General features: G+C 41.4%; 1 protein-coding gene across 2 annotated transcripts in view; it reads left to right on the forward strand.

Moving 5' to 3' along the window:
- zmym2 (zinc finger, MYM-type 2) overlaps nucleotides 1–13338 on the forward strand; it is a 35742-nt gene extending 22404 nt beyond the window's left edge. For both annotated transcript variants that reach the window (XM_085383503.1, XM_085383504.1), the window contains exons 8-25: nucleotides 343–493; nucleotides 940–1055; nucleotides 1654–1779; nucleotides 2205–2355; nucleotides 2554–2726; nucleotides 2821–2986; nucleotides 3191–3219; nucleotides 3679–3820; nucleotides 4829–4950; nucleotides 5115–5265; nucleotides 5443–5574; nucleotides 6456–6634; nucleotides 6716–6908; nucleotides 7077–7219; nucleotides 8136–8250; nucleotides 9063–9305; nucleotides 9699–9840; nucleotides 10192–13338. In XM_085383503.1, the coding sequence (XP_085239629.1) occupies nucleotides 343–493; nucleotides 940–1055; nucleotides 1654–1779; nucleotides 2205–2355; nucleotides 2554–2726; nucleotides 2821–2986; nucleotides 3191–3219; nucleotides 3679–3820; nucleotides 4829–4950; nucleotides 5115–5265; nucleotides 5443–5574; nucleotides 6456–6634; nucleotides 6716–6908; nucleotides 7077–7219; nucleotides 8136–8250; nucleotides 9063–9305; nucleotides 9699–9840; nucleotides 10192–10426 (2709 nt within the window). In that variant the 3' untranslated portion in view covers nucleotides 10427–13338. The remainder of the gene's footprint in view (nucleotides 1–342; nucleotides 494–939; nucleotides 1056–1653; nucleotides 1780–2204; nucleotides 2356–2553; nucleotides 2727–2820; nucleotides 2987–3190; nucleotides 3220–3678; nucleotides 3821–4828; nucleotides 4951–5114; nucleotides 5266–5442; nucleotides 5575–6455; nucleotides 6635–6715; nucleotides 6909–7076; nucleotides 7220–8135; nucleotides 8251–9062; nucleotides 9306–9698; nucleotides 9841–10191) is intronic.
- The last annotated feature ends 749 nt before the right edge of the window (nucleotides 13339–14087 follow it).

A 14087-nucleotide genomic window follows, 5' to 3' on the forward strand; every position in this document is an offset into this window, starting at 1 on the left:
AGTATTCAGTTCCATTTTCACAACATTTGTGAACATATTGTTCTTTTTGTCTTTCAAAGGTTAAACATTCATTTTATTAAGAAAACCAGTGAGTAGTTTTACAGCCTGAGGTCATCACTGCAAGTTTCAGTAATAGTTCTAATCTCTGGGCCAAACGGTGGGAAATGGATCTCAAAACAAACATGTGGACTGTTGAAAGCGTTCATCAGAAGTCTAAGATGCTAGCTTCCCAGAAGGTTTACAAACATTCAAAACATTTTGTTGTTGCCACATTTTGTATCTGTTAGCATGATCAGTTAGCGATGTCTTGTTAAGTTGTGGTGCTTTCCCTGTCTCTCTCAGGCTCACAGTAAACTTGAGAGCTGCCTGTCTTGCAAAACACTGATTAAGACGGGAGAGGTACTCCATAGCGTCGGGGCAGGTGGCGCCATGGTCTCCTACTGCTCTGTTAATTGTATGAACAAGGGCAAGCTGACAACAACATCCATCATCAGTGAGTAACCACAATACACAAGCAGCAACTTTGAAACAGCTCTCTCATAATTTAGCTTTCACTTTCAGCCTTTTTTAGTCCAGAGACTTAACCTAGAGATCCATATTTCTGCACAGGTACCATAAGATGTTGAGCTGGCATTAGGATAATTAACACTGCAAGTGGGGAGCAACATAATAGGCATTTAGTTTGAAAAGTGCTGGGTTGCTTATTGTTTGTGTTCACAATCAAATGATCTCCCTGTGTGAGTGCATTTAGGTTGACTGGTTTGCCGGAAGCAGAAAATGGCTCCTTTGAACTAGTATATCCACACCTGCTCATTAGTTTTTAGAAAACCGAATCACTTTACCAACAAAATGAATTGAGTATGAGAGTTACTTAGAAAGACCTGCGTTTCAGATATGCTTTTATTTCTGTGTTTTAATGCCTAACACCTGTGTGTGCAGGCACAGAGCCCACCTGTCATTTCTGTAAGAGGAATTCTTTACCACAGTATCAGGCCACGCTACCAGAGGGAAATGTCCTTAACTTCTGCAGCTCACAGTGTGTAACCAAGTTCCAGGTGAGACTCATTTCAAACAAATCTGGGCTCTTTAGAAGACATGTTGGCACAGTAGCTGTTTGATGTATCTGAATGAAACCCCTTATTGTTATGTGTTTGATGATGAAGCAGGATGCTGCTGAAATGAGGTAAACGGGTATATTAATACCATTCTGTAAATATTTCAATAACCTGATTAAATTCTGCTCTGATGCCTGTGATACTTATGCCTGTGTTCATACTTATCTATAGGAAGATTGAATACATGTGGGATCTTAATCATAACAGTGGAGATGAGAATCATCAAAGTTGCAGAAAATAAAACCAAGATTATTTTTTCATTGAGCTCAGCAGCTCAAATACTGCAGGTTTCCTCTGTGGCGTCTATGGCCTGATTAGTTTTTAAGACTCATGTTGCATTCATTTACATATCAACGAGGAAACAGATTTTGTACAAACTACTGTGACTTCATGTATTTTTATAATATAAAATTTTCTGTAATACCAAACACGTGTAGAGATGAGCTTGTGGATCTAGCTGAAGCTGGTGATGTGTTTGGATATACCATCAGGATGTTTGTGAAAGCATGCATGTTTAAAACTTTTTGTTTTTAAACAGAATGCTACTCTTCAGACAGCCACCAATGGACAGGCACCTTTGTCCACCACAAACAGCACAGTCAAGCTGAAATGTAACTACTGTCGAGGAGTGTTCAGCTTAAAGCCTGAAATACTGGAGTGGGAGGTGAGACCATCCTTGAAGTGAACCAACGTTCATAAAGATGGAACACGGAGTGCCTCTTGTTTTCTACAAATATCACTCTAAAGCAGTGTAAACTATTTTAAAATCTGCTAAGCTTGTCTGAGAACTGAACTTTTCTTTGCCTGTTGTGCTGCACAATTCCTTTTAAAGGTCTGCACAAGAGGAATGTACGGTTTACATTAAATTTTGTACAAATTCACGTCTATATTTTGCATTAGAAAGCATGATGTAGAAAGATAAGTTCCTAATACTGCCTCCTGTGATACAGTGAGTGATGTCATGTGCAGTGAAAAAAGATGGAGAGGTGCAGAAGCCATGGGAGCATTTCTACTGTGTGAAGATGTAATTTTGATGTATCTTAAAACAGAATGGCTGCAGTACGTTTCTCTGAATGTGTGTGCCTTCAGGATAAGGTCTACCAGTTCTGTAGCAAAACGTGTTGTGAAGACTACAAGAAGCTTCACTGTATTGTGACATTTTGCGAGTACTGCCAAGAGGAGAAGACACTACATGAGATGGTCAAGTTCTCGGGGGTCAAGAGACCATTCTGCAGCGAAGGTACTCATCGCCTGTCCTCTTCTCTGCTTGAAGTAGAATTGGCAATTTGATGTCATCCCATGCTGGCTGTTGGCCCATTTAGACATTCATAGTTGTCATTTGAACCCTGTCTCATTTATCTGAAGTCATATATATCCTGTTTGTAAGCTTTAATTCATTTTCTGTTTTGTTTGTTTGTTTGTTTTCTTCCCTCCTTAGGTTGCAAGTTGTTATTCAAGCAGGATTTTATTAAGCGTTTGGGTCTGAAATGTGTGAGCTGTAACCACTGCAACCAACTCTGTAAGAGAGGTGTAACCCGACCGCTCGGAGGTATGACCCGGGACTTCTGCAGCGAGGCGTGTGCCAAGAAGTTCAACGACTGGTACTATAAGGTCTGCTGACACGCACTCCATGAAATACATGTTTTTTCTATGTGGAAAAACAGTGCAAGAACATTAACGAGAGCTATGTCGTCATGTCCACTAGGCGGCGAGGTGTGACTGTTGTAAGGTGCAGGGTAACCTGACAGAGTCTGTGATGTGGAGGTCAGAGGTGAAGCAGTTCTGTGATCAAGAGTGCCTGTTAAGGTTCTACTGCCAGCAGAATGAGCCCATCATGGTCACACAGAAGGGCCCTGAGAATACGACCCTAGGTAAAAACTGTGTGTGTGTCTCTTTGTGTCCCTGAAAGAACCAGGTTTTTGCTTCAAAGTGTCGCTCTTGGACATATCTACATCCTTGTAACAGAAGTTGGTTTTGTCAAGTATCAGGAAATGTTATCCAGTGCCAAAAAATGGAAATAAAGTCATGCTTATATGTGAATGTTAGTTGACATATATTCCATTTCTGTCTTACAGGGATTGATGTGCCAGGGGCCAAACTTGGGGTAAGTAAGAATATTTAAAAGGTGACTTGATCAAAGCACTTGTTTTTAAATCATGTAGCACTAGTTGCCTTTTGAAAGCGTTTTTAGCTCATGTAGCAAAAAGGACCTGTGAGTTTTTGTCATGGCGAGATATCCATCTGTCCACGACAACTGATACTCCTCCTAGGGTATTGGTCAAAGTTTAATCAAACCTATACTCACTGACCACCTATTAGGTCTTAACCCAAACTGTGGTCAAGCTCATGTTTGCTGCTTTATGGGCAATAACCTGCGAAATGGGATGAATTGTAAGCTTGATGAGCAGCTACGTTATTAATGTTCTGGCTCATGTATTTACTACCTAATAGTTTTGAAATGTAGCCTGTGGAACTGATTTACTTCCTGGAAAAACACAGATCTTATTAGTTCATCTAAAATCAATTATTCTTCTGTTGATTTATTTTGTCTTCTATGTTGCAGCTGGTAAACCAGAGCACTGCGGCATACACTGGCGGAGGTTTGGTGAGAGATGTAAAGAACAAGGCGGTGCTCTGCAAACCACTCACACTGACCAAGGCTACCTACTGCAAGCCACACATGCAGAGCAAACTCTTACAGACAGGTAAAAACACAATCGTTAACAAATTTCTGGCACTCATAATTTTAAAATCATTTCTTTGTGTCCCATTAATACAGTCGACCCCATGAAATTTGCAGGGTTTACGATTCTAGAGCATTCAAAAAATGAATATAAATGCCTGTTGTTATAATATAATAAATATGCATTTGGGTGGCACCCTTAGGGCTTTAAGAAGAACAAAACAGGAGAGACAAGAACACTCAGCAAAGCATGCCGGGAATGCAGAAAGGAGAGACGAATAATGTTCTTGGATTGGCTACTTTCAAACCTCCTACCTCTCGGTACAGGGATATTTTGCCATCCCAAGCCGTGGTTTCCTCTTTGAAACAATTGGAGGATATTTGTGCTTTATGCAAAATTGTGGTGGAACAAATATTTGTTAGATTTTAAGGAAAATACGTGAACGACCGAGGACGTGAACTGTGAAACGCAACTTCAGAGGTACGCTGTACGAGTTTGCTTATGGCAGATATGTAGAGCTCATTTTAGTTCTAAGATCTTATACAGTCCAGTTTGATCTCAGGCTGATAATAAAAACATTGGATTCAATTGAATTTTGTCTTCCAATAATTTTTACCCCTCCGTCATAAAAGGCTGATGGGATTTTGTAGTCACGCCACCAGGATGGTGGGTGGCGCAGACACCCAAGTTTGTAAATGTGATAATTGAAAAACGTGGTGACGTAGGATGTTCAGGTTGATAACACTGCTGCATCTACTAAAAAAATCCGATTAGTGTGAATGCCGGTGTCCTTGACCTTAAGGTCAGACAGAGCAAGTTGTTTTGTGGTTTTGTTTTGTTTTTAAATCTTGTGAATGCAATAACTTGAGAACAAGGTGATTTAGGATTTTGGAAATTGGTGTGTCTGCTTGGAGGCTGAGAGGAATCACTGGTTGAAGATTAGACCCTCTGGGTGCCCAGCTCTGGTCCACAAGCCATATGTTTGAAACACCTGGCTTACATAATGATTTGACGTGTGTGTTCCCACAGATGTAGATGATGGTGTGAAGAGGGAGTACGTGCCTGTACCTATACCTGTGCCCGTGTTCATTCCCATGCCTATGAATATGTATTCACAGGTCACTCCCACTCCTCTCTCTCTGCCTGTACCGGTAAGACTTGAGCATACTGCATATGATTTATCCTTGCTTAAAATTAAACTTATAAAATTTTAGAAGGAAAAAAATAATTAAACACAAATTTGCGCAAGCTATAAAGATAAACTTGCAAGTCGGTGATCTGATTACTAATTAATTTGATACCCTGTCCCCTCCAGGTTCCTGTGCCTGTGTTCTTGCCCACTACCCTGCAGGGGGCAGAAGAGATCGTCCAGACCATCAACGAACTGAAAACCAAGGTGCCCTCTGATCCTCTGGAGGACGACCTGATCACCATGGCTGAGGTGATAACAGAGGATCGGAAGCCAGGTGAGCCCACGCCAGGATTGAATATACGGGTTAAAAGATTGCTTATCAGAGAGGTGCCGAACACAGCCCTTATACTAGCTTCTGACGGTTTCTTTATATATGCTGATAAAAAGAGAGAAGTGGAAGAAAGCTGCAGCAAACCATGACAGTGAGGATCTACCCTTCTTTATGATTCAGATGTAAAACCTGTGAAGGTGAAGAGGGAGCCTGAAGGCCAGGAGTCTTCCAGCAGCACCAGCAGCAGCTCTGAGGAAGAAGAGGAGGAGAAGTATGAGCCCGACCTGGACTTGGAGGCAGACTTTCCTCAAGGTAAACGTCTTCTGAGCATGTAGCTGTAAACCTGAGAATACTGGATAAGAGGCACAGAGTCAGGAGCAAGCTGTTTTAAAAGCAGTTTTATAGTATTTTGTGCATTAACAATAACTGCAGTTTTTTTCTTAACTGTAGTTTTCATCGCTTGCTAAGAATTACTGATCCCCAAAAAAAATAAAATCATACAATTCCTAAGGATAATTTCTAATAATGGCTGTTCATAGCTTGAGCAAACTATTTTTATTAGATCAATTGTTAAGAGCCACCTCTAGTCCTCTAATGAACCTTATTTCAGGTGTTCAGATTACCGATTTTAAGACTTCGTATATTTAATACTGTGCCTTTGTTGCCCACTCTGACCTGCTCACTCGTCCTCTGTGTTCATCTTCCCATTTGATTTCTTGTCTTATGTAACAACATCTGACTGCATGGGGTTTTTAATGGATCAGTAGAGTAATTGAGATTAAAATTCTTCCCTCTGGTTATTTCTGGAGCTGCTGTCATCACGCCTATCGGTGTAGAGGTTTTAAGCTTTGGCTTACTGTTCAAAGGAGTATGAAGTCATCAACTGGCCCTGCAATCCAAGTTTTATTTTCCTTCTTTCTTCCTTTTTCTGTGCCTCATTGACATCGATGGTTTTAATGTAAGGATTTTAAAGAGTGTTAATAAGTCGTTACACCATTTTCTGGACACAGTTTGGATCGATGAATCTGTCCGATTTATGTAAACCTGCGTATTGGGTGAATTCCACGTTTTCCAGCTGTAGTTTGCTTGATTGGTTGATTTGCTTTGATTTCCTGGATGTACTTTTTTTTTTTTTTTTTTTTTTTTATAAACCATATTACATGAAGGCGTGTTATTTCCTCTCTCAACCTCAGACCCCGCTCGTGTTCCAGAGGGAAATGATGAGGATATGGGCTTTGCTTTACCTCCAGTTCTGGCAGAAGAGAAGGAGGAACTGAAGGAAGAACCAAAGGAGGAACTGAAGGAGGAACCGAAGGAAGAACCAAAGGAGGAACCGAAGGAGTCAGCACCTCGACCGCAATCCAGGAGAAAAGTAATAACACGTGTGTGCCAGAATATTTTCAATGGCAAACTTAGTTTGATTGTGTTAGTAATGGGTTTGTTTGCCTTGAAGGGGAACAAGAAGCTGGCAGTGGAGGAGAAGCCAGATGTAGCATCGTCCTCTTCTTCAAATGTAACAAACAGAACCTCAGAAGGACGATCACTGCCTCTCAAAGCTCGCTACGGTATCAATGCCTGGAAACGCTGGGCACTGTCTCCTCCTGATCAGTCGGATGACACCAAAGCACAGGAAAGCTCCAAAGCAGGTACACTGAACCCCTTCATTTCCCACCTGCCCTGTTCAGTAGTTACACTAAGAGAGTCCAGGTGCATTCCTTTGCTGGAAAAGAAAAATTGATTGTCCTGTTGGGAAACATAAAAAAAACACTGCATGTTTGCTAACATCAGTTGGTGATTGTTCCTGTCTCCTGCAGCCCGGCCAAAAAGGAACCTCTTGTCAGTGAGTTCAGAGGAGCTGAACGTGGCTCTGTCCCGTTTTGTCAGGGAGGTCTGCAGGCCCAGTGGGGAGCGCTACTCTCCAGACAGCATCCTCTACCTCTGTTTGGGGATCCAGCAGGTTAGTATGAAACGGCTGCCCCTCTCGAGAAGGCAGCAAATCATCAACTGTAAAATTCAACTGAGCATTTTATTTTAATTTTTTTTTAATGTTCATGTCTTGTAGATGTTAGCAGTAGGTTTGTCACAGTAATAGTTTTAACTTGTCTGTCATTACCACATTTCATTAAAAAAATGTGGCCAAACAGAATTCAAAAGCAGGTAAAAAAAAAAAATCTAAATACTTAAATTATATACACAAAATAAGAATCGGCTTATTAACCTTTTTAAATTCTAGTGTCATTCCATCTGTAGTAATTTTTTTAGTAGGAACTAATTTTCGAGTGAGGGTTTCCAGTAGGACCCTTAGTACTGGTGCACATTCTTTTCCCCCCTCCTCTCACATGCAAGTAGTCATCGAGCATGGCTGCTGCGTGGAGAGCGGGGTCATTCAGAGAGCTCTGGAGTGTGATTTTTCTGCCACAGAAGTGTAAGGCTGACTTTATCTGTTTGTGGAAACGGATTAATCGGGTTACTTATCGTTGTGTTGGGATATTTGGCTTCAAATGGTTGAAAATGTCTGCCCCTCTTTCCAGGCCTCTTCTTTGTCGATGTTCCTCCCTCCTTTAAAATCGTCACTGTTCAAAAAGGGAATTTAAGGATTTTCTGTGCTCACTACATCTTTGCGGTCATTTTCTTTCGTTTTTTTTATATTTATTATATTATTCCTTTTCCTTTCCCTCAGTCTGACTTTATAGATTAGTGTGTCCATTGATTATAACCATTTGCTGTTCACATCCTGAAAAGCAGTGATGAGCTTTTGAATATGAGGACACGGTTTTAAACTATGTGAGCAACCACAGACTGAAGCTCTGTGATCCTTTCATTTTCTTCATTTTTTTTTTTTTTTAACTGATAGTTTTGTTTTTTGTTTAAAGCATCTTCACTCCAAAGGCCGGAAGGATGACCTGTTCAGTGATCCATGCTACCAGCAGTTTGGAGAGGAGCTTAACAAGGTCCTGAAGGACTGGCAGCCCAGTGTACTTCCTGATGGTGAGTGTAATCCTTAGTAAGACCCTCCTTGTGTGCCTGCTCCACTTGGAATTAGCACAGTTTTGAGTACTTTGTCAGATTTTAATATTTCTTTCTGGAAACAATTTGATTAACACGATATTGCTTTATCATGAAACTGTACAGATTTGAGTACTGAATAAAGACTGCAAATCCCAACTTTATCCTCATCATGCAGTCTTTCTCATTCTTTATGTATTCATGAAGTTTCTATAACTCTTTCATGGACATGACCATGGTCAGAAAGCTCATTAATTTTGCCACTTTCACAGCAAGATGGTCTTAGTTTTTCAGGTGACTTTACATACTGTATTTTGACATAAACTCATGTCCTAAATTCCTCATTTTTCAGCAGCAACAATGTGGATGAAAAAGGCAAAAACAGATCGTCTCAGATGTGAGACAGTATCTCATTGCAGTGTGGAATGTGGAAGCTATGATACTTGCTAAGAAACTCATCCCACACTGATAACGATGACACTGGAAAGTGTGTTTGAATATATTCTTGTTATCACCAGCTAGTGGCACGGTGCTGTTAAACAACCTGTTGTGTTTCTCGATATTCTGAGCCGTGTCCAGTGATTATAACTCTTCTGCTGTTCACATCCTGACACGTTGTGATTGCACTATGATATAATATGAGGACACCGCTCCAACACGAACAGGTTCCATGTCTGCACAAGTAGTACCCAGGTAGAAAATTATATTTGGCAGATGTAAATGGTGGATAAAGACAAGAAAGAACTGATGAGTGTTGTAGATGTTGACTGTGGAATTGGATCGTCTCTCTTTAGGCTCGCTGTGGGGTCGAGTGGAGGAGCAGAGCTTGTGGAGCAGTCGTCATCTCGGGGAGCAGAGTCCCGCCGCTCTGCTGCGCTCGCTCGTTTACCTGAACACCAAATACTTTGGCCTGCGCACCGTGGAGCAGCACCTGCGCCTCTCCTTCTCTAACGTCTACGGCCCAGACACACTCCATCCTGTTACCAAGGAGACCACAATCTGCATCCGCGTGCCTTCCGTCTCTCAGGATCACCATGGTGAGGCTGGAAAATGCATCATGTTGATATGCTTCGTATATATTGGCCATAGAAATTCTCATCTAGCTGTGATGGACGATTGAACTTCCTGTTTGTGAAATTCACACATGCACATTATCACAAGATGTATAATTTAGCATTCAGTGATTCATAGTTTTTATGTCCACATTAGATGCTGAAACATTTCTGATTTCATATCCAGTTTGTTAACATTCAGAGCCAAACAATTCAAAACCATAAATGCCCGTGGACCTCTGTTTGTGTCTTTCAACTTGATTTTCCATCATCTACAGTTCAAAACAAGTGTTAGTGGTTTCTGCATGTGTTAGTTTTAGACGCAGAACCTTGAGGAAAATTTTACAAAAATTTCCTTTCTGTCTGTTGGACGATCAGTGCAAACAGAGTCGAGGAAGAGAAAACGAAAGGTCGAGGACGACGAGCAGGAGGAACGTGACAGCAACTCTGGCGGCTCCGCCCAACGCTGCCCGGCTAAGAAGCACGAGTGTCACCTCTATGAACTCTACAGATCCAAGTGGTGGGTTCAGTGTTTTTACTGGAATAAATCTTAAGAGTGGCTGTAAAGTAAAGGCTTGAGTCCTGTGATTAGAACTCATTGCTGTTCACATCCTGAACTTCAGTGCTGACTCTTTAAAGATGAGGACTTGCTATAAATTAATGTCATCAAAATTTTCTCCTAACTGTTCAAGAGGAAACTGAAACCAATACATGCATTCATTTTCTCCCTCCCCTGTGCTCTTTTCCCTGCACTTTTCTCCCTTTTTCTACAATACCTCCTTTTTGCTTGTTTCTAATACTTTTCTTTTTTTGTTCCTTCCGCTTGCCTTTTTTTTTTTTTTCCCCCTCCTCCTTACCTACCTCCCTGCAGTCCTCTCCCGTTGCAGAAAAGCCTAGATGTGTTTTATGTTCAGCCGGATCCGGACTGCAGCCCAGATGACCCGCTGTGGTTCAGCTCCACACCGCTGGACCGACGAATCCTGGAGAGCCTCCTCATCAGAATCCTCCTCGTCAGGGACATTTACTCAGACAAACAACTTCTGGAGGAAAACACGGAAGAAAACACGGAGGAAGAGGGTGGGGGTGAAACAGTTGGAGGGGAGTAGCAGTTGCTTGGACTTCTGTTCGTAGAGTCTGCAAAGACAGGAGAGGAGGGGGACACGTAGGGTATATAGTAGAATGTCCTCTTCACCTGTCTTATCTTGTAGTCCTCGTTTCCCTCTTCACTGACTTGCTGTTTCCTCCAGGTGAGGAACATTTACAACAGAAAAAGCAGAGGCTGATTAAAAGTAGTGGTCAACAAGCAGCCCAAACTTTTACTTCTGCCTCAGAGAAGAAGCTTGAGGAGGACAGGCATAGAGATGAACTCCGATAAATATGAGGATGAGAGGGGATGAAGAGCTTACTTTCACAATTAAATCAGGTAGAAAACGTGTATTGACAGTTATATTTTCATGACAGAATTTTCTGTTGTGCATTTCCATGGAGTCTGAGTGTGTCCATTATGCTCAAGCAGCGTAAAAACATTAAAGATTCGACAGAATCCCACTTTTTAAGAAGTTATAGCAGCCACTGGGAGACCACAGGGCAGTACCAAGCATCACAGAGGCAAAGGGAAACAGTTGAAACCAAAATTACCACCCAGAATGGGAAGACAGCAGGAAGAAGTGCTCCCCAGCTGTGCTGTTCAGAATCCCATCGTTGAAGCAATTGGCAGTTCAGCTTTAAAACAAACAAACAATAAACACTCCTGGTTCCAGTTTAGCATGTCCATGTCTGACAGAAAGATCGCAGCTTTGGCCGCAGACATCTTTTCAGTGAACGTAAGGGTGTCATTTTTGTGTTCAAGTAACATTTGGTTTAGACCTGAGATTCATGCTTAAGTAGAAATTTGGTGTTAAAGTGCAGTCAGACTGCTTTTAGCCTTGTGACATTTTCACTCATTCAGTCACATCGCTAATGGCAGCAGTTGGGTGGAGAGCGCTGACGTTTATCCCCACTGCTGCTCGAGCTGTTTACACACACAAGTTGTAAAACAAGAAGACACAGAATCGCCAACAACCTTGAGATTTTGTGCAAAACACAAACACCGGGTAAGAATTGGAAGTTGGAGCAAATGTCTCTCGATTCATTCTGAAAATGAACATTGACTAATTAGTGTCTGACTGCACTTCTGTGTCAGTTTCCTTTCTTGTATTTAAGTTGGCATCACACAAGAATCACTTTCCTGCTTTCCAGCTCTGGTCAGACTTAACCTTTGACAGGGCAGATGTGTGTTTTTTTATTTTATTTGTTTTTGTCGGTATTGTAAATGTGTGCCACCAATGATGTCAAAGTCAAACTTTAGGTGTGAGAAATTTTCCCTGCATTAAAGTGGAATTTTAGAATTTCCAGTACATGTGAGAATGCAGCACAAGATCAGCACCCTTTTTGTCCCATTAACTGCGACCTGTTGTATCCCACATGTTCATTATGGGCCGCTTTCATTCTCCCATGAACCCACACGCTGCTCTTCCTTTGTCAGTACTGCTCTCAGGCTAAAACCGCTGCACCACAGGGGGACTTCAGCTCACAAGGGAAAGGAGTCAGGACTGATCCCAGGACAGGAAAGGGTCTGACTCACTGCGGTGCGGTGGAAAGGCTCCCTGCCAACATGCTGCGTTTCTTTATTGGACATTAGGGAAACCTCCATTCATGCAATGTAGCATTACATGCTTACTAAGCCCAAATTGGGTTGCTTTGACGTGTAAATATCTCAAAGGCGAGGCGCTTGTTTGAGATGGAGACGACACAGAGGAACACTGTAGTTTGGGATAAAGAAAACGAATTTGAAAACCCGCCTCCTGAGAAGCCTTGTTCTGTTTTTTGTTTTTTTTAAATACAGCTGATTATTTATTTCTCATTTTATTAGTTTGACTGTATCCTCTTTACACATGGGTTTGATTTTCTTGTTTTTAAGTGGGGATCATTTCCTCCTCTTGCCGTTCATTGAAAATTTGCTGCAGACCTGCACCCTCCCTGCTCCTTCTCGCCCGTTAAAAGAATTCTGGTGAATGATGAAGGCCGTGGATTATACAAAGTTTAGCAACCCACTGTTTGCCCCTGTGTTTGTATTTGTAGTTTACTTTCAATTTAACTTAGTTTAAGTACTGAGCATGTGTTAAGTGTCCTGTTCTTTGCTTTTGTAGAGCGGTAACACTGCAATGCAAAAGCTTGCTTCATGACATGTAATTGGTTAATTTTTTTCTTTGGTGAACTGAACTTGTTTTTTAAGTTACACTTTTTTTTTTTTTTTTTTTTTTAAACTTGTTCTCCCTTTTTACGATTTAAAGTTTGATTAAATTTCATCAAGTAAAACTTACATTTAAAATTCCAGGTAATATAAGATTTGGAGTTGAAAATGAGATCGTGTAAAAGCTTCCACAGCCATTCCTCAAAATATAAGGAATGTCCTTTTAATGCTGAGTTTGACGTTTCCATGAATGCAATCAACATCTCAAATATATCGCTAACCTAAAACTTGTCCTCGTGCACAATCCACATCACACCCACCTGACTGAAGAGGATTTAACTGGTGAACAAAGTCAGGGAATACACTTCCAGAGTTTTATTTTCCCAAAAGAGTAGGTGTTCCTGTTCATTTGTACAACTGTTTGCATTTATTGGGCTGAAACTGCAGCATGACATTTCAGGAAGAACCGTTTGTATTTGGATGGAGAACACTGGTCACAATTTCTGACTCCAGATCAGTGTGCTTAGAACATTAATTTCGTCTGTGAAAGTTTGAAACAGACCTTGGATCAGAGGACCCCAATTAAGATGGCTGACTCATAGGCAGCAGCCAAATATGCCACAGGTTTGGACCTACAGAAGATGCTGTGGCTGGCTTTAATGCCTAATGTGAATGTGCCTATCTGTATATACTGAAAGTGAGTGACTGTGACTTGAGTCTGATGCTATGTGTGTGGGCTGATATGCTGATACGGTCATGTTAAATAAAGAAGTCATTTTCTAACCAGCTTCTTGATTGTGTTTGGATTTATACACACAGATGCTAAATGTAGAAAGCTTATTATACTGTTTTTATAAACTGTATTTAAAATTGTTATGCAAAGTCCTTTTACTAGAGGTGAGTAAAACATTTGTTCTTTTCTAAGTATAAATAACTAGCATCTTTATTCTAAACTAGAAAGGTCAAGTGTTTAATTTAATACACTTTGCAGTATACCACAAAGTCTGGAGCTGTGGCTTCAAGGCGCTTGGTGCCTGTCGCGGTGCTAACCCCAAACCAGATCATGGACACCAGAGGGGGAGGGGGCTGTGAAGCTCATGGAGTCCTATTAGGCATAGTTAGCTTGTGGGACTCTAGAGGCAGCTGACAGGTAAGGTCAAGGAAAAAGTGCTTTGGTCAACACTGATTCTGTTGATAACTTTAATGGGTAAAATGTCTAGACGAAGCCAAGTGGCAGAGGATTTCCAGTTTGCTGACCTCAGAATCCCATCTCTGCTCTTCACAGACGATGTGGTTCTTCTGGCCTCCTCAGGCAGTTGACTTCCAACAGGCTTTAGGGCAGTTTGCAGCTGAGATAAAAATCCGTACCAGTCTGAAGCCATGGTCCTCAGCCGGAAAAGGGTGGAGTGCTCATTTAGGGTAAGTTGTTGCCCAAAGTGAAGTATTTTAAGTATCTCGGGGTCTTGTTCACTACTGAGAAAAGAGGGCAGGAGATTTACAGATTAGTGCAGCATCTGCAGTTACCCTGTTGTGGT

The sequence above is a fragment of the Rhamphochromis longiceps genome, linkage group LG16, assembly GCF_057381845.1.
Source record: "Rhamphochromis longiceps isolate RC_006_pf linkage group LG16, R_longiceps_female_GT1.1, whole genome shotgun sequence".
Classification (NCBI taxonomy): domain Eukaryota; kingdom Metazoa; phylum Chordata; class Actinopteri; order Cichliformes; family Cichlidae; genus Rhamphochromis; species Rhamphochromis longiceps.